The sequence below is a fragment of the Musa acuminata genome, chromosome BXJ3-6 (genome assembly GCF_036884655.1).
Source record: "Musa acuminata AAA Group cultivar baxijiao chromosome BXJ3-6, Cavendish_Baxijiao_AAA, whole genome shotgun sequence".
NCBI classification, from domain to species: Eukaryota; Viridiplantae; Streptophyta; class Magnoliopsida; order Zingiberales; family Musaceae; genus Musa; species Musa acuminata.
In genome coordinates, this window is record NC_088354.1 from 28,449,199 (window position 1) to 28,469,641 (window position 20,443).

Below are 20,443 nucleotides of genomic sequence, written 5' to 3' on the forward strand. Positions count from 1 at the left end.
TATAGGTTGAGGAACCACTTGATGTTCTCGACATCAGTGTGATGAGGAGGCGGACACACCCCTGGGGGAGGTAGCTGGAGCGGACCATCAATTCCCAGGGCGCTTTCTTGTACACCCGAGGGTGGATTCGTGGTGACAGATTACGAACTTTGTTGTGAAGGCAAGCAATCGTCGATCGGCTCTTCCTTGATCGGGCTAAACTGGCACCCCACCCCACTCACCTTCATGTCCCGTCTCTACCACCGCTAGTGTCTTCCGACGCCACTAACGGTGAAGCAAGGGGAACGAAGAATAGCGAGAGGGAAGAATGGGCTCAACTAAGTTTTTTTAAATATACGAGTTATTTTAAACATGAGTAAATCATAAAAGTTTAAGAGGTTCATTGTCAAAACCACAAAAGTTAAAATAGACCTTAATCATGTATATATATGTATGTATATATATATATGTATGTATATATATATATGTATATATATATATATGTATATGCATATGTATATATGTATATGCATATGTATATATGTATATATAAATATATATACATATATACATATATACATATGTATATATATATATACATATATATACATATATACATATGCATATACATATATACATATATACATATGTATATATATATACATATGTATATATATATATACATATACATATTATCACATCCTGGATTTTTTTTTTATATATATATCTTTCCACACATTTAGGCCAAATAGATAAACATCACTTTATTCATCATTCATAGACATTTATTACAATCCATTTATTCATCGAATCATCAATAAAAAAGTAAACATAGTGATGTTAACTTCAAGAATCATCCAAGTGGCTCTACCTAGCTCTCCATTGGAATCCAATTTAGTACTAGAGGGAGGCTGCTCTGAAAATCAAAAACAAAGAAAATTCAGCAAAGCTAAGTAGGAACCCAAAAGTCAACTCAAAATATATACATGATCAAAATTCAATCAATCATCCCATTGGCGTATATCAAATACCCGAAGGAGCACTCTCCCAACAATGGATGGAGAAGCTTTTATCCTACGGGATGAGTTTGTGTTCTCCCAACAGCGGATGGAGGCAAACTCATATCACACTCCCAACAACGGATGGAGTGGTGTCCCACACCCGCTAAAGTGGGGATACGTTCCTCCCAACAGCGGAAGGAGGAACCGTCCAACCGCCACGTCTGACGGCCCGCTAATCCCCGAAGGGAATCGTCCTACCTACTCTCGGCAGGAAAATAATATAATCTCACACTAGTCATGTCCATTTCGGGATGAAATAACATATTTAAAACGTCTCTTTCAAATATCATAAATATCAAATAATATAAATTAGCCCTCAATTGACTTGAACTCTAGTTTAATCGATTCAATTGAACTCGATTTACTAGAGCCTAACTGAACTGATCTCTAATCCTTATTTAACTGGTCTGGAACCACCCTAGACTAGTATGATTTAGACTAGATTAAGTTCAATTTAGGTTAAACTAACTTGAATAAGTCAATCAATTCGGAATCACCCTGAATTGATCTAGACTAATCAAGTCTAGTTTAGTTCAATCAATATTTGGGCTCAAGTTTAACAATAATATTGGGCTAAATTGAGTCAGTCCATCTACTGGTAATGTGTATTATATATGATTGAGAATGCATTACACAAAATTGGGCTGGCCCATGGACTAGTCATGTGCGTCGCATGTGACCGCCCATAATGGTTGGGCTGGGGTAGCCTACGGGCCAAGGCCTGACCCGTGGGTTGGGCCTGGCCTGTGAGCAATTTCATTCCAATTAATATCCAATTTCATATCATAGCATATACCCATTAACAATATAAATAAAAACATAATAATGCATTAAAAGATAGATGAGGGGAAAAGCTTTAATACAAGGAAATAACGTTCTAAATTTGATTAGAAATCATAAGACATTAAAAGAGGGACTGGGAGATAAGTTTTAATACAAGGAAATAGTCTTCTAAATTCAAATAAAAAAATCATGTTTTCAACACATATAAAATTTCAACATATTCTAGTCATATTTTAAATCATTCAGAATAATATATTTTAAATTTCAAATCAAAAAATATCAAAAAAGATTTTAGATAATATATTCTAATCTAACAAGATTTTAATCAAGATAAGATTAAAGATAAACTATAATACAGAAAATATTGTATAAAACAAATATATTTTTAACATATTTAACTCTACAATAAAAACCTTAATCATGGGTCAAAGAATAGTATGAAAACTTTAACTAATTACTTTAATGTAAAAATTTTGACATTTAAAGAATTGATACATATTTTTCAAACTATAAAACTTTTAACATTTAAAGAATCAAAATAAAAGCTAAAACTTTTAAATTTAAGAAAGGTAAGGAAACCTACCTCTTGTCAACAGAGTATAACTCCTCATTCCTCCCGCTGCCACTAGGTGAGTGGCGAAGGAGAGAAATCCCTCCCTTTAAATAGGAGGAGGTGAGCCTCTATTAAGAAAAATTTATTTTAATTTTTATATTTATTTAATATAAATTATTTTTATTTAATATACTAACAAATATGATATCATCATATTTGGAATACTTAATAATTATTTCTTTAATTCATATCAACAAACAAAGGAAGTAGATTAAGATTTCCTTAAATCATAATAATAAATAAGGAAAGAAAATCAATTCCTAACTTAAATATTTGATGTGATTACATATATACATAATATATACATATATATATATACATATATTTATATATGTATATATACATTATATATATATACATTATATATATAAACATTATATATATATATATATATATAGTACAGCAGCTCAATTATGCTTTCATTTATATGGGAGGATGGTATCATAAATTTCTGCTCGAGAATGACTAGCTAGAAACACAAACTAAAGCAGACAGTTAAATACTGGTTATGAAACCATTGAAGCAGAATGTCAAATCAAAAATGAGAATTTTCTTTCCAACAAAAATAATAATTTTGACCTCAATAGCCATCACAGAAGTGTACCTTTCTATGTCAAAAAATAGATAGGTAGATCAAAGCCCGTTTCTTCTTGAGAACGAGGGTCATTGTCTTACGAGGAATGAATAAATAGAACAAAGATAAATGATAGCTTCAAACTCATAAAATGGTCCAGTCTAAGAAGCAACCCGGGAGGCCACAAATTTTTTGGTTAAATGAAGTTAAAGACAGTTAATACAGGAACTATGAGGTCTTCCGAGAGCATAAATTCCCCCCTAAGAGATGGTGGTGCATAAGCTTGAATTTAGAAGAGGTGCAGATTACCGCATGATCGTTTTGTCGGTTGGGAGAGAACTCCTTACTGGAGTCTTCGAAGGACTAACCCTGAAGTGAACAAAAGCAGGGGCAAGCTAGTTATAAAGAAAAATAGTGAAAACAGTAACATTGTTTCCCATTTTTCTATGATTAATTGGGTGGTAAGATGAGGAGCTACCTAATGGGACAGGCTCCAAGAACCACTCCACTGCAATTAAGAGCTGCAAGAGCACTCTCCACCTGCCAAAGCACGTGTCAGCAGAACGTCCTCCAGTGATGGAAAATAGCACATAACTCGATCATGCAGACAAACTCAAGAAAATATACACATATGCAGAGAGAGAGAGAGAGAGAGAGAGATTATGAAATATCTTTGCAATATAAATGTGAATTTATGGGAATATCAAGGCTTCAATGCATAAACATAAGTTTCTTTGCGACCATTGGGGAACCTTAATTATGGTATCATTAACAATTTAAATTATTATTAGTTTTTACTTGTGTATTCACTTTGAAATGTAGATCCACCAACAGTAAACTGTTCAAAGCTTACAATACATGTATATAAATTTCCTTTGCATACGTAACTGTTCAACAGTTGACTTTAATACCCAAGGACATTCTCGAGTTTTTGAGTATTAAATAACCCCTAACATGGTATCAAAAAAACCTTTTAGGATGTAATGAAAATTTAGTATGAAGTTCTTTCCTGCCTAATAACATTAGAATCTGGATATAGTGATCATTGTTGACTTACAAAAATATTGAACTTATGTAATCTGAACAATTTCAATAAAGGGAATCATTCTAGTTCAGTTTGTTCATGATCTCTGCCAACTTATGTATCCAACTTAATTTAAGGGGAAATGTTGAGCTTTACTTAATTTTTTTGGCAATCTTTTCGAGCAGAAAGGTACTTCTACAAAGCTCATATATGAAAAGAAGCTACATTTACTTTTCCATCATATATGAAAATGAATTCTGCACAGCATGCAGAGGAACAAATAGTAGCTATGCGAGTCGAGTGCATAGGAACATTAGACAAAGAAATTGCAACAGAATAACACAATTTACCTCAACAAACTCAACAAATGCTATGCGAGTCGAGTGCAGATGATCACCTAAAATCCTCAGACGAGAAACCTGCACAGGAAACATCAGTGTTACAAAGGAAACAACCGCTACAAACATGACTATTTCAACAAATCTATCAGAAAATAACAAGATTGAAGGAAAATGTGCTAACCTCACCACAAAATAACTCAAAAAAACCTTTTAAATCTGTCTGACGAATCTGTAAAAGACGTACTACCATCATTAGTGATACAGAAATTAAGGCTGATTAGAAACAAATTCATCGACACTGCATGATAAAACTAATTTCTGTGTTATCAAACATAAACAATCAGCCTCTTTCCGTTCCAAATGCTTGGTTCTGAAATCCACAATATTGTAGTTTTTGAAAGCGTTAAAGCAGTCATAACAAGTCAGAAGTGTTCTGCCTACCTGTTTATCAATATCAGTGCAATAAATTGTCCTTGCACACATTTCCCTTTCATCTTCAGACTGTATTCAGCTTCAATTCTGTGAATACTTCCAGAAACCCATCCATAAAGATGAACAAAAATATGGTGATAATGAATATGCTTACCCGTGGAAGAAATGTTGGATTCACAGGCAAGATAGCTGTCTTTGATGGCATGACTTTGACAGGATAATAACCAAGAACAGTTCCATCAAGATCTAGTGCTTGTCTTGCACCATCTGCAGGAAAATTAAGAAAATCATGGTTGCATCCAAGAAGCACATAGATACTAACTGAGCACAAAGAATTATGGGTGAAGTAGGTCAACATACGCTCATTAGCATACTCTATGAATGCAAATCGGAGGAAAGAGTTCAGGTCACCACATATACGGCAGTCCAATACCTTCAGCATGCAAGGTTCAAAATAGTGAGAGAAATCAGTTACATGCATTAAAAAATGATACAAAATTAACTATGGAATCTGGGAACATATTAGGAAGAACAAGTAAATAATAATAAAATGTGAGTAGCTCCGGAGTGTGCTGACATTTGGAGGAAGGGAAGTGGAAGATACATTATATGGACAGAGTTGCTCTGGAAACTTTAGAGTCGTACACTAAAATTAGATATTACCTACAAATTTTATGTAGTTGCATAGAAGATCAATACTCTAGATAAAATGAACTTCCATGTGATCAGCTAGATCACATTTGATGTCAGAACTTGGTCTCATGAGATTACTGGCCCACTAATTTGATAGGTCTATAAACCACATGATCTAAAATATTTAAGCCCAAATTAATTGTAATATATTTGTCTAGCCCTACGAGCAACTCAAATCTATTCTCAGGTGTGAGATGAAACTGAAATATTTATGTTCTGGTCAAGACCTAAACATAACATGGAATCTCCTATGAGTTGCACCATTTGTGCACACTGTACTAGATGTGTCTTGATACAATTTGTTAGAATCCAACCAGATGGGATAACTGGTCTGATTGGATAATTGATTCATTACTGACTTGATGGATCTGCACCAGGCAGCCCGAAATTATTATAATTTATTTGATACAATAGGATAACTAAATCATTAACATAATGAACTTAAATCAGATAATCCAAAATACTTAAGTCCAAGACAATAGTAATAAGCACATCTAGTCTTATAAACTAACTCAAATCTCCTCTCACACTTGGAATACCTCTTTCTGGCCAAAATATATGCATTTGCTAATATTGTTAATTTCTCAGGACAAGCAAAGAGTACTACTACTCAGTACAAAAGTGATGTTAGGCAGAAGATCTGTTTGAACCAAGACAAACTTCCATAACTGAACGCAAGCAGAAAAATAACCAAACGCAATTCGGTCCCTTATGTGACACATTTCATTAAGACTGCAACGTGAAGAGGTACTTAGAGAAGGTTAGTGAGGATTCTTGAATCATACTAGCTATAATCTGACCAACTCAAATCATCCTGTTATGCATTTTGAAACTACACAATCTAGCCATGAACTATATCATAATTGGTCAAATATAACAAAATGGTGGCTAGTTCATCGACAATTGGTATATTGTTTCAATCATGTCATTGCAATAATCAAAAGTGTTGCATAATATTCAATATAGAGGAAGACAAGCTAATGATGAAAATAAATAATATCACAAGGTCACATCAATTCACAAACATTAGTGACAATGAAACTATAGATTTCGTTAATTTGAGTATATTTGGAGGAAATTACCTTCCCGCAGTTTCCAAATAATGCAGCAAGCTGTTCTTCACTGACCTGGAGCATATTGATCATAGTGTGGTTTAAGAAGTTTCTGAGTCCAATATCTTAAGTGAAGCTAGCAATTTATAGTCATTACAGAAATTGGTAGCCATTAAGGAAATAAAGGAAAGATTCTTAGATGGCTTTACATGATGATCAATGTCAGAAACATAGACAGTTCGCCTGATGCAGTCCCCTTTCTGTGCTCCATGAACTCTGTCATTAACCTTCCTCGGCCTCTGATCGTAATTGTACTTCCTCTGTGCAAAATAAATCCTAAGGTTTATGATTCTATCTCCTTTAAATCTGCCCCAGTTGCTAGGAAATCAAAGCAAAACCCTGAACCCTTCCAATTTCCCCGCATCAAGGTACGATCGCAGCAAAGAGGTGCAAAATAGAGAGGAAGCGGTTACCCAGCGAGGCTGATGATTGCAGGACGACCCATCGTCGCCGTCGATCATCATCCCGAATAGGCGCATCGAGGCCACGAAGGCCGGCGCCTCCGCGGAGAGTCGCGTGGCGGCGGGCCGGCGGGAGGACGGCACGAACTCCTCGGCCGAGGGGTTTAATTTGGAGAGCGCGTGGGTCAGGTCCTTCAGGTCGGCGACGTCGGCCGGACGGTCCGTGCCATCCCGATCGTCAACTGCGGCCATCTCCTCCGCCGCTGCGACACGGAATGGCAGACGCTAATTCCCGATCGGAGGATGGAAGAGATGGTAAAGCAGAGATGAATCCTTCCCTGCCGCTGCTGCCGCTTCCAATTAAAAGACGACATAAAACGGACGGAAGAAGAGGCGGAGGAGAGAGAGAGAGTTATGGGAAGGCTTCGGTTACAAAATGGAGAGCTATGGAATGAGGTGCTGCTGCAGACGTCGCTCCATTTAATAGGTTTGCTCTCGTCTCGTTGTTTCGGATGGTAGTGGGGAGAGCCGTTGTAGCAGCGAGTCGGAGTAGTTGTACACTACGTCTCCCACCTACCAGTAGATGACTCCCGTTTATTGCTTTCTTTGCGAGCTAAAAGTGAGGTGCGAAGCGAGATACACGAATCACACAGCCTTTCCTATATCAGCTAAAAGTCTACCAACCTTTCCTACGTTTCTCGTCATCAGAGCGTTTAAAAGGTGGGACCCTTATTTTCCTATTAGATAGTCTCTAAGTAGCCTTCTTTCTTAAGATGGGCCAACTAGGCTTACGAATCACGAATTAGGTAGGACGTTGGGTAGCGATTCAGCTAGAAGGGGAGTTGACGAGATCTGCCGCACCCGCTCGTCCGAAGCAAAAGTACACTTTTGTGCTAACAGACGTCCTGAGCCCACTTGTGAACCAATGGGCCCGCCTTTCGTGTCTCCATTCATCATACGAGTAAGAGCAGCGGGAGGAAAACGTTCAGCACATGCCAGAGGCCTTGAAGGGTCCCGTTCGAGCTGGAGTCTACTAGAGTGGAAATGGAGAACCCAAGGAAGCAATATTACATATAATGCTCATCAAGAACACAAGATTAGGTCTTATACACATTTAAGAATGTAATCTAATTCTCCTGATCATGGAAGCCAGTAGCTCCCCTCCCACAATGGGTCTCATATACCTGATACAAGTTTCCCTGCTCATCTTGCCTCCGTGAGACGAAAAGAGAAACAATGAAAAGATCTACCACCGGAATGTGATCGAACTGAACCAAGGTAAATTTACGCCTATGAATCTAAAAGCCCAAAATGTCATCAAGGATTGATAATCACTTTTTTTTTGTCTCATATGAAATGAGGCGTAATAGAACAACGGCCTCCTGGGTGTGTCACTTCTATCCTTCTTCTTCTCTTTTTTTTTTTTTTTTTTTTGATCCACCCCAATAGGAACAAAATGGTTTCTATGTTAGGGGCCCAAGCACATTTACTCACACGTTAATTGAGGAGAAAGAAAACCAGGACATTAAATGCCAAAAAGTCACTTCTATGATATTTTTGAAGGTACAATCCAAAGGGACAAAACCATGCAATATCCACTAAGACTAACAATTTCTTGTGGGCCGCATGCTTAAAAACATTAATATATAAATGATATCCATAATACAAAGAAAAAATAAAATAAAACATTAAGAGTTATAGATTTAACAAGATAAATACTATAGACTTGATTTCAAGGTGCTCTGTGCACACTCAAGAGGTTAAGATCTCTGTCTCTCTTTTATATTCCAATGCTTCCTGATATTCCTGCTCTTTAAGACTATCAATTCTCGTTTCATGTGCTGATACTAATAACTAATATTGTTCATCTTGCCCGAAACCTAATATGTATAGCTATGTATAGCATATCTCAGTTGATGACACGAGGACTCTCTTTTACTAACCCTAAAATTATAGTGTCATGAATTTAGTTAGTTTTGTTTACGTCGTGCAACACCTTAGTGTGTCTGTTCGCAAAATTCAACATCCCCCAAACCTCCTATGATTCATCCCTCAAGACCTACAAAAGAAAAAATAGGTTAGAGAAAACGTTTCACACGGGATTCACAAGTAACCATTTCAGCAAACACTTCATAGCTAATGCAAATTACAAACATAGACTTCATAAACTATGAACGGTCGTACAACAAATGGTTCAAAATGGTCCACTACAAACTGAAATGCCCACAACTGTCCACGTGATACAACCTTCATTTACAAATTTAAAGCGACCACTAAAGTCAACCAAAATAGGGCTGTTAAGCCTACTTTTAGCCCTCTACATGTTGTACAAAGCATGAATATAACCGAAAGAAACGAACATATATGAGCATTACATCAAACACCTCGTTTACAATTCTATCCGTGACATTCTTCCCTCACTTATTCCTTCAACGTCCTCGTCGATGCCTTTGTAAACGCTGCATTTCTTCGTCTTTACTAAGTCTTCAATGTTCTACTCCAACTGCAATGCGTCTCTTGACTCCCAACTGCACTTTACCGCTATTGTTGAATAGTCGATCTTTGATTTACCATGCTACTTCAACTCACCAATGTCCCTGACTCTGGTGTGGGGTCGGTTGAGTTGTGCTAATCCCTGTTGGTTCTTGCGAATCCCTCGGGTGAAGGAAAATACCATCCTTGGAATGCACTAGTCTCTTGAATACCTCATGCTACTTGAACTTGGAGGATGCTTGTTGGAACTTTAACGAGTATCACCTCGTAGATTTTAAAGTTTTCGAGTCTTTTTTCCGTAAAATTTGCCCATCGACTTTTCTTCCACTTAGTTATCACTTCCAAGTAAGTTCGCATCACTTCCGCTTTTGATTGGCATTCTGTTGGGAAATGAAGCATATAATATACTCTCAATAGCATTGGTGAGAATTTAACAACTATTGTCTTCCCTTAAGTTTATTCGAATGGTCTTTGCACCTATGTAGAACTCCTCTATTGGATAAATAAAATAATTGAGGTACTCGGTTTCACTCATTCTTTTAAGAGTTGAGAAGGCAAAGGTTACTTGAGTTAGCCCGCCTTCTCGAGGATTGTACTTCATGCATCGAGTTGGTTACTAGCCTTCGCCCACTCTTTGCTCACACTTTTAAAGCACTCGAAGTGTTTGCACTCATTGCGTTGAGTTGGCTATTGTGACTTACTTTCTCAATGTCATTGAACTTCTAGGCGGCAAGAAGTTTTCATCCCAACTTGGAGCAAGTCTCTAATAGTTTTTGTCATCTCTGGGATTATACCATTTTCTTCATCATCTCTGTCATCTACTCCTTTGAGTATCAAAGGTACAGCACCACGTACTGTCTTCTACGTTCCTTAATCGAGCACTCTTACATTGACTCGAAGTCATCCACTTTTTGCTATTTTGATGAGAAGCACATTGACACTGGTCTTACAAAATTTCTTGGCCTATGCCCTTCAACCTTGTCTCAGTACTTGGAGTTTGTCTTTGCATTTTACACATCTACGGCCCCTTTCATGACTAAGCGCTCTCCTTCCATGAGAGCCTCCCTCCACGAGAGCAAGGGAACGATGACTCCATGGAAGTCTTGCCTCTGCGGTACCATGGCATTGTTATGCCCATGGCCCTACTATTCATCTCATTGCGTCTACATCCCTTTCTTCGTGATCAATAGATCCACCTTCGCAACATTATGACACTTCTCCGAGTCCACCTTCATTCTAATCGATGCTTGGTTTTTGGTAGCTAAGTCTCTCTAGACTTGTCATCGCTTCCTCGCCCCTTTCGACCACTTGCTTCAACACCTTTGTGTTCTCCGAAAAGTTCCCCTTGATCGATGGAAAGACAAACTATAACTCACATGTACAGCCTCCACCATCATGTTGCAGGGCTCACGCTGATTTTGTTCTCCTTAGCTTCCTTGGTAGCAATGTTCGCTTACTCGACCTTATCCTCTGACTTATCGAGCTCTCTTAAGTGAATATGAGCTCTAGAGCAGTCCAACTCTCCAACCGCTCTAATCATATCTCTGCATGATCAAGTCTCTCATGGGACTTACTAGTACTTGCATTCAAAATTCTCCCTAGGTGGTATACAGCCCCCATATGTTAATGACCAAGGCTTTGATCCGATGCAAAATTCGATAAACAAACGAAAGACACGCCTCTACGAAACCATGACATTCATTCCTTAAATTCATAGCCCTTCTTGTCATCGTATTGTTCACCAAAATGGAGCTCTCAGTAGCTCCCGATCATACCTTTGTATGATCTAGTCCCTCACGGGACTAGTTGTCTATCTATCGCATTGCCACGAACTATCCACCATGATCCACTACACCATGTCACATCTTGGTAATATCTTCATTGCATTCTGATCATTATGGGATGAACTCGGATTACAATCCCTCTATGTATGGCCTTTGCCAACACATCACAGGGCCTCTTCCACCTTCAATTATGTTTGCTCCTTCGACAATCGACCTTCATCCACCCGCTCTCGGGTCACACCCAAACGAACACAGCTCTAGGACAATCCATCACCTAGCAGCTCCCGAAGTCCACAGACTTCATTGAAATTGGTGCGCACCATTGTTTGGATCCTAGGCCTTTGCCCCCACCAGCACAATCTCCATTATGCACCACTTCCTTCATGTCAACTCGAATGACAACACTATGCATATTCTTCAAGAGTACACGTCTTTGCGTCCTCTTGACTCGTATCAAGGCTTTCTGACCCCAACTTCACCTCCACAAGTTGAGTCGTGTTGGTCCCTCCGTCAAATACTTCTCCGAGATAAGGTGCATGTGCCTCAAAGCTCCCTTTGTCTTTGGCACTATGCAAGATGGGTCTGCTCCATCAAAATGAAGGTCCCATGGAACGACATGATCCCGTTCTTACCTCTGCAAGAGTTCATGTCCGTTACCTTTGTCCAAAGAAAGCTTCGTGCCTCCACTCCATGTTTCATATTCTATATCGACTCCCTTCATGTGGCTTGGGTACTTCACCAATTTACACTCAAGTTACTCCGCTCCTTGGTTTGCATTGAGTTGATGGTGGCCCTTGTGCCCACCATTCCACGGGTCAACCCTCCGTTGAATTCAATCTTCATATCGACTGCAAGTGTGTCTTCATTTGGTGTTGCCTTGGGTCGCTGCTCCATTTGATCTCGTAATGCATCCACCAATGCATTACCTTATACAAGATCATGCAATGACTCCTCACTACTCGCTCGATCCGTTGAGCTTTGTGGAGTTGTTGTCTTGAGGTACTCTTCAACATGTATGGTTCGTTGCACATGATTCTCCCTCTAGAGAACCGGGATTTATCCCTCCTGGATATTTGTCCCATTAGAGCAATTTCTCTCTTCGCATCCTTTCATATAGAAGTTTTGAAAGCCACCATCCCCTTGGACTACTCCGCCTTGCTAAACAAATTGTGCATTATTCTGTCCCCACAAACACACTTGCTAGATTACGACTCCTCGCTAGTACAACCCCTGTTGCACCCCTCAAGACCTAACAACATAATGAACTCGGTGCACACTTCAGCCTCTTACGAACATATCCTTCCCATATCGAAGAGAAAGTTTCAATGCTCCATGACATCGAGTCTCGGTCACCTTGGGATATCCACAAACATTCCATCGTCCGCATACAAGCCCTTGCATGAGTAATGAATTTTTCGAGTTAACAATTCCCCTCATTTCTATGAGCTTTACACAACTTTTTCGGTCACTAAGTAACTCATCCCACTTTACACGATCTCACCCTTTACCAAGTGCCCCGCTTACTTTGAGCATCATCAAGTATAATTGCTAACATCGAGCCGTAACTCGAACTCAACCATCCCAACCTTTGTGCGCTACGCATTCTTCCCAGCTTGCTTGTCCTCGTGATGCCTCTCACGCGAACGTTGGTCATTCCTCTGAATAGCAATATCAAATGCCTACTCTTCTAAGCGACTCATTTCCCTACATTTCCATGCTCGTTTCCCTCACAAACAATCGCACATACCGACTACCCTCAACGCAGCCCCACTAGGTCTCCCACGTTTACATGTTATCAAGCAAGACTAAGTGCATTTGGGAAAGTAGTTGAATGATTAGTTGACTCAACGTATTATGGAGCAGAAACAGTTTCTCATCCAAATGCATTGAAAACGCTATAAAGGGAGGGAGTTTTTTAGATAATTAGCTATAAGAGAAGAGTCATTTCCCCCTTTGCAGCCCTATCGCCCAAAAAGACTTAGTTATAACTAGTTATAACATATCGACTTAGTTATAACTAGTTATAACATATCTATGTTTGTTGGACTCTATAAGGGCACCGAATTCATTCATATATAAATTATTTCCTATATGTGCTTATCCCGCTCTGAGACCAAATGTCACGAACTTAACTGGTTTTGCCTAAGTCATGCAACACTATTACGATTCTATCTACAAAGGTCAACCCCCCCGAAATCTCATATGATCCCTTAAGACATACAAAAGATAAAACAAATTAGAGAAAACATTTCACTCGGGATCTACAAGCAACCATTTCAATAAACATTTCATAACCAATACAAATTACAAACATAAACTTCATAAGCTCTGAACAATCGCATAACAAAGGTTCCAACATGACCCACTATAAACTGAAATGCCCACAAGTGCTCATATAACACAACCTTCGTTCATAGGCTTAAAATGATCATCAAAACCAACCAAAATATGACTAGCAAGTCTATTTTCAAGTCTATTTTCAACCCTCTACATGTTGTTCAAAACATGAACAAAATCGAAAGATACGAACATATATGAACATTACATCAAACACCTCGTTTATAATTTTATCTGTGATAATATATCATTTTGCTTAACACAGTTCAGTTACAGCCTAATGCAAATCACCAGCTAACTGAGCTAACTGATGATGTTAATGTTGTGACTGTTCAAGATAACATTCTGCTTTGCTGCTGCAAAATCTCACAGAAAAAAGACAGCCAAAATTGCAAGTTTCCAACTAGTATCACTTTATTCATACCATTTAATCCTGTCCAATAGATGAAACCAATAGTAAAAGGAATAAATTGCTCCAAGAAAATCTTCCACTACCAAGAAATCCACAATTCCATGTCCAGTGCAGCGTCCTCAAATAAATTAAGACTCATCCATCTGCAATACAAGACAAACTCTCTAAGCTACAACTTCAAATGTGGAAAGATCACCATAATCATAGTAAACAACAATGCAGAATTTTCATTTACAATAAAACTTCGATTCAGATAAATAAAAAAAAAAGTTGTGGCATCAAGGGGATAAAATAGCAAGAGAGACAGTAATTCCAGTTCAAAAGCCTTTCATGATAAGAAACAGCAGACCAAAACAAATGAGAAATCACCAAGTTTCCACAAATCACAACTAAATTAACCAGCGATTGTCAGCTAGCAAATACAAGATATCAGAAACACATCTCATAGATCCAACAAACAGAATAAGCAAAAACACAAGGCAACTGGATTCAATTCAACATTGATGTTTGACAAAGAAAAAAAAGAAGCATTTCCAATGTGAATCGTCCAATAATTATGACATTATTTCAAAAATTAAGCTGTTGATACTGATGAGACAACAATTAACAAAAATCAGGCACCAGCATGATAAATAAGAATGCAAATGACACCTTTTTTTTATTTTTGTTGTGGAAGCATGCCGGAAGATGAGGAAGATATGTTGAGAATATCTGAAGACCATAAAACTAACAAACAATATAGAAAATCTTGAGAACAACAAGATGGGGAAGAACCTTTAGTGGTTCATCTAGCTGAAATTCACAAAACCAATGTGAGTTCCTTCCATGTCTTAACAAGCTACCTTTGTCTTAATAAGCAGGAAGTTCTGAAACCAAATTATTGCTTGGACCCACTGGATAGTCATCATACACCATCATTGCCAGCTGATGTAAATACAATATATCAGTATATTCCTTAAATTTGCTGATACATCAAATTAAGAGTTCAAAAATACAGCACTGCAATCGTCACACAAAGGGAACAAGCTTTTGGCCTAGACTTAATATTTTAGAGGATGAGTCATCTTGAACTTAAAAGAAATATACATATATTCAAGGAAAGCAAAGACATTATAGTTCTGAAGCCTAGGTCACTTAGTCGAAAAAAGAAAGTCTTTTGCCAATGGCATCTCAAATGATGCAGAAGTTCAATTTAATTGTGAACCTAGAATGACAGTGAACACTTGCATTTATATGATTCCCATTTCCCAGTAAGAGGAAATCTAAAAAACACTTGCATTGACAGTCAGAAAAAAAGAACTTCAGGCATAAGCTACCAAAAGTCCCCTCCAGTACATACAACAAGTGCATGTTTCCATTCAAGCAGAACATCCCCAATCCAAAAATTACAAACAAGCCCTCCGATAGGACATATGTTCTCTACAATGCAAGGTCTGCTATTCTGGATATCTATTATTCACTATCATTCTACCATTACTGAAATTTGGGGCGAGTCACTAATAGGGGATTATTACTACAAAAAGCAATATCTTTATTTTTTTTATTGCAGTTTACTAAAACGATTGTTCACTTTTACCATCTAAAGCCCATAAGCTAAGCATTGGTCCAACCGCCCAAGTAAAAAAAATATATAGAACATGATTACACATGTTTATTTATAGTTCCTGCTCCAGACCAGATATAGGTGCTTAATCCTCTAGAAAATTGATCTTGGAAAATAGCCAAATCAATCAGAAGGTGAACAACATAACTAGATATTTAACCAAGAAAAAGATAAAATTTTCATTATGCCAACCTGTATTTCTGAGAAGATCAGATAAATTATTTGCTAGATTCCACCTAGTAATTGTCACACGTCATCATTCTTCCCAGCTGGTTGAATGTAGAAAAATCAGTATGACTTTTTTTACTTTAAACAAAAAAGAAAAGAAAGAAAAAAATCTAAATTATGGCACCAAAGAGATTAATCTGATCGAATCAATCATAAAGAGATGTGACATAATATAAGACTTCAACATGGCCAACATACTCTACAAGAAAGAGAGCTATAACCAAGAAGGATCTAGCACCCTTATATATACAAATATTCATATTAACAAGTTCACATACCTATGCATCTTAGATGATTTTATCTCTATCACTTTTATACTCTATAAAGCCTTCTTATTTTCACTTGGAGTCCATAGGCAACCATAAAGAATACAATATAAGCTACTTATCTGCTTTTGCAAATCTCATCCTTATGGTTTGAAATAATTTAAAAACCATCACTATAATGTAATAACTAATATTAAAATGTCCATAAATTCTTTTCTGGGAAATGAAATGCATCTCACAGCAAGGAAATTCACCTCCATGATGTGTATTTTCTTTCTTTTTCCCTTGTAGTGTTAACCTTGAGGCACAAAAGTAGGCAAGACTCAAAGAAGTACTAACTATTAGTAATCATTTGATTGGTCGCTCACAAATACTAAAGATTTTTCACATAAATTCCAACAGAAGAGAAGAATGCCTAGTAGACCTTTGCTTAATTCCTCTGCAAGCAGAAACTTATCCATAACCACGAAAGACACAACGGATCACATAAGTATATAGCCATTAACTCAGAAGGTGGCAGAGTAGCATCACCAGAAGAAACCAAAGAACAAGCCGAAAACGATGCAATTATAGGTGATTCATTAAATGAAGAACAAATAATCAATTTACATCTATGATAACTGGCGATTAACTTGCAAATACAAGAAAACAAATCGCTGAAAGCAATTGGATGCAACCACCATTACAAGAAGATTAGCGTAATGCAGCCAAAGAAGGGTTTGGAGTTTACCTTCAGAAAGCCACCCAGAACCTCTGCGGGAAATGGTGAGCATTGATGTCATCAATGCCGAGGCCGTGGCGTTGTGTATCGGCAGCAGGGACTCCAAACAGAAGCTTGTCTCAACGGGAGACCTTACATTTTCAAGAACAGATAAGCATCGTCGCCCAAAGCAAGACAGAGGCGAGAAAGTAAAAGATCAAGATCGAATCGCTATAAGAACGGGATCCGATACCTTGGGAACCGAGAGGCAGTGGCCGCCGGCCTCGACCTGGGGAGAGGGCGGAGGGAAGGGCGGGAGGCCCCGATCCTCGCAGCAACAGTGGGCCGGAGGGAAAGCGACCGGTCGAGCAACCTACGGGCGGCGACGGCAACGATCATGTCAGGCGGAGCAAGCGGGCTTCGTCCGAGCGGGACGGGGAAGGCGAAGGGAGCGGCGAGGGATTTGGGTCGGCCCGGATAAGGAGGTTCCCGTTCTCTTAGGTAAATCAATTTACACGTCTAACCCTTCATTGTATAGAATTACATAGATGCCCTTGTACATCTTAATTTATCCTATTATCCCAATTAATTCAAAAAATTCAGGTTAGCCATTATTTAAAATTGACTAGTCTAAAATGAAATGACATACGTATATATTTAATGGTCGATTGGCAACTGAGATAAAATTTAAATTTAAGTTTTTAAGATATATATGTGTGTGCGCACTTAATTTAATTTTTTTGCGTTCCTACCAAATTAAATTTATTGTGGGTTTGTGCAAATGTTGTGGACAAGAAAATTATTTGTGGCAGAAATATCTGGAAATTTTTATGAAATATTTAAAAAATTAATTTTTAATGATATCTCATAATTTTTGTATATTTAGATTTTTTAATATATATATATATATATATTAAACAGTATATTATTTTAATATTTCTCGAACAATAAATACCTCAAGTTAAAAAATTTGTAAAAAAACTGTCCGTCCTTGGTTACCCCTCTCCCACTATCATCATAGCTCTCCCTTCTTCCTCCTTTATCTTCTCTTCAGCTTCTTTTTTTCTGTCTCTTTCTCTTCTTTCCTTCTCCCTTCTCTTTCTCTTGCGGACGGTGAGCCACGGATAGCAGACGACGACAAGCGACGGTGGAGGGATAGTTTGTATATGTTTTAATTAAAGATATTATTTGAAAAATAGATAGTTTCTATCGAAATCGCCCATTATTTTTCTTCCTTGAATTTTTTTCGTCAACGCTCCGCATCAGTGCTAAGCATCAACTTCTATGTTGGTATCATCACATGTTCTGGATTTGAAGCTTCCGAGGCAACCCTTAAAAACACGAATCACGAAACCTAACCGCGAACCCTTAAACGGTCAAATCGTTTATGGATCCCTAAATTGATTGAGTAATATCATTATGCACATTAAGTAATCGCAAGTAGCTGACTTGAACAATTTAAAGTACAACAAGTTATTGAATAATTTTATGAACAATATTATTCTTTATTTATTTTGGTTAACCGGAGCATGGAAATTTATGATCGAATTCAATTTGACTTTGAACTCAAAGGCTAAACTATGTTCTTGATTTCTTTAAGTTATGGATTTAAGCACGACTACTCACTTAAGACTTTAATTGTTAGATACCATTAAAGGAATCTCATTTGGACTCAAAATTAACTCCAATCTGGGGTCGAGTTTGAACATAAGCTTTGAGCTTAGGTTTTAGTTAGTCAAATTTGAATTGAGTTTGAGGATAATTTGAAGTAAGTTTGAACTTAATTGAAGTAGGACTTGAATCAGATGTCTCAGTCTCATTGATTGATATGATATGATATGATATATATCTGCCAATAATTAATTAAGCCCATTGTTGCCGATCATGACTTGGACTCTTTTTCTATTTCGCAGCATGCATGCAGGGAGAGCACCAAGTGGTTAGGGTTGTTTCTGATTAATATAAGAACGGAGAGAACGCAGAAAAAGAATAACTGACAGCTGCAGGTTGGTTGGTGACTCCAGGCAGCTTAGCTAAGCTGCCTGGATACTACAGGCTGCCTGTATCATATCAATCAACTAATAATGCTCTTATATCATTCAAGCTTCCACCTTCTCCAGTTTTTAAAGCAAGTCATCTCTTACTCCAGAAAAGAAGATCTCGACTCCAAACCAAGTCATGGATTCAGAGTGGCATTGTGTAGACATGCTTGCAGGATGCACAAGGAAAACAAGGTCTCCTTGAAAATGATGTCGTACCCGATGACATTGATGCTTTGAATTGGAACCAACCATCAACATCAATGATACATAGTTTTCTTTGCTGTTTAGGTAGAACTACTTGTTGAATTCTTTGTTTATCTCCTCCCAAGCATTCTATCAGAATTCCTTTCTTTTTCATTTTTCATTGCACATGCAATCTCTTCTCTTGAATACATAAATGACTTGAAGGCATCATTCTTTTTCTCTCTTTCTTTCAAGAAAAATATGTTCCAACTACATGTAATCTCTCTCAGGTATTGTTTAATTGCAAGTGCTCAGCATTGAAGATGGATCCAAAAGCCAGCTAATTCCAGCCTCGCTATACTCTCCCTCTCTTTCTTATATACCATGCGACCCTCCGGCCTCCTTCCACTGCCCCTCACCACCACCTCATACTCCATGGCCTCGTCATCAGTCTCCGCGGTGCTCAGCTTCGCCACATTGCTTCTCTTGACCGCGCCCCTGGTGCGATCCCAGCCGGCCGCCGCTGCGCCGGCCCCTGCCGGACCGCTCAACCTCACCGCCATCCTCGTCAAGGGCGGGAATTTCAACTCCTTCATACGCCTCCTGCAGCAGACCCGGGTGGACGAGCAGCTCAACAGCCAGCTCAACAACAGCTTCAATGGCCTCACCGTCTTCGCCCCCACCGACAACGCCTTCGGCGGTCTCAAGGCCGGCACGCTCAACAGCCTCAACCAGCAAGAGCAGGTCGAGCTCGTGCTCTACCACGTCCTCCCGCGCTACTATAGCCTGACCATTTTCCAGACCGCGAGCAACCCGCTGCCGACGCAGGCGTCGGGGAAGACCGGCGTGTTCAAGCTCAACGTGACCACCACGACGAGCAATCAGGCCAACGTCTCCACCGGCGTCGTCGAGACGGCCATCAACACTCCGCTCTACTCCGAATTCCCCCTCGCCGTCTACCCCGTCGAGAAGGTGCTGCTGCCGTACGAGATCTTCGGCCCACAGCCTCCGGCAGCGGCCCCAGCGCCGTCGACGAAGAAACCCAACTCCCCACCTTCCTCGTCCGCCGGAGAAGGTGCTGATTCGCCCTCCGAGGGCAGCACCCGTTCCGGGGCGAGCTTGAAGGGAAGGGGAGTAGGGTGGAGCTTCATCGCGGCGGTTGGTGTCTTAGGCATTGCAGCTGGTAATCTGCTGTAGGAGTCGGAGCTACCTACTCCACTGTATCATTGCTTGGCATGGATTCGTCGAGTGTTCTCCTTCATTGTTGTGCTCTTCTCCGACTTTATCTACTTACATTCATGTACTGAGTTTTCTTCATCAGATTCTTCCTTTGTTAATTTCCTCCTCATTAATACATGATGATTCATTCGTTGCAGCCTCCA

At 38.8% G+C, this 20,443-nt stretch overlaps 3 protein-coding genes across 3 annotated transcripts; 1 reads left to right on the top strand and 2 right to left on the bottom strand.

Moving 5' to 3' along the window:
* Positions 1-728: 728 nt before the first annotated feature.
* Positions 729-7,414, bottom strand: LOC135640661 (polyadenylate-binding protein-interacting protein 10-like). Its single transcript, XM_065155339.1, has 11 exons — positions 7,026-7,414; positions 6,762-6,872; positions 6,583-6,627; positions 5,168-5,240; positions 4,962-5,074; positions 4,817-4,876; positions 4,557-4,604; positions 4,385-4,453; positions 3,489-3,550; positions 3,320-3,379; positions 729-895 (listed from the first exon to the last, which is right to left on the bottom strand). Exons 1-11 carry the CDS (start codon positions 7,263-7,265, stop codon positions 880-882), a joined length of 897 nt encoding a protein of 298 aa, XP_065011411.1. The 5' UTR covers positions 7,266-7,414; the 3' UTR covers positions 729-879.
* Positions 7,415-13,552: 6,138 nt separating this feature from the next.
* LOC103988760 (protein NUCLEAR FUSION DEFECTIVE 6, mitochondrial) lies at positions 13,553-17,321 on the bottom strand. Its single transcript, XM_018827233.2, has 3 exons — positions 17,090-17,321; positions 16,867-16,988; positions 13,553-14,182 (listed from the first exon to the last, which is right to left on the bottom strand). The coding sequence occupies exons 1-3, from the start codon at positions 17,233-17,235 to the stop codon at positions 14,175-14,177; spliced, it is 276 nt and encodes a 91-aa protein (XP_018682778.2). The 5' UTR covers positions 17,236-17,321; the 3' UTR covers positions 13,553-14,174.
* A 2,134-nt stretch (positions 17,322-19,455) lies between these two features.
* Positions 19,456-20,443, top strand: LOC135640647 (fasciclin-like arabinogalactan protein 12). The gene has a single exon (XM_065155325.1). It carries the CDS (start codon positions 19,497-19,499, stop codon positions 20,256-20,258), a length of 762 nt encoding a protein of 253 aa, XP_065011397.1. The 5' UTR covers positions 19,456-19,496; the 3' UTR covers positions 20,259-20,443.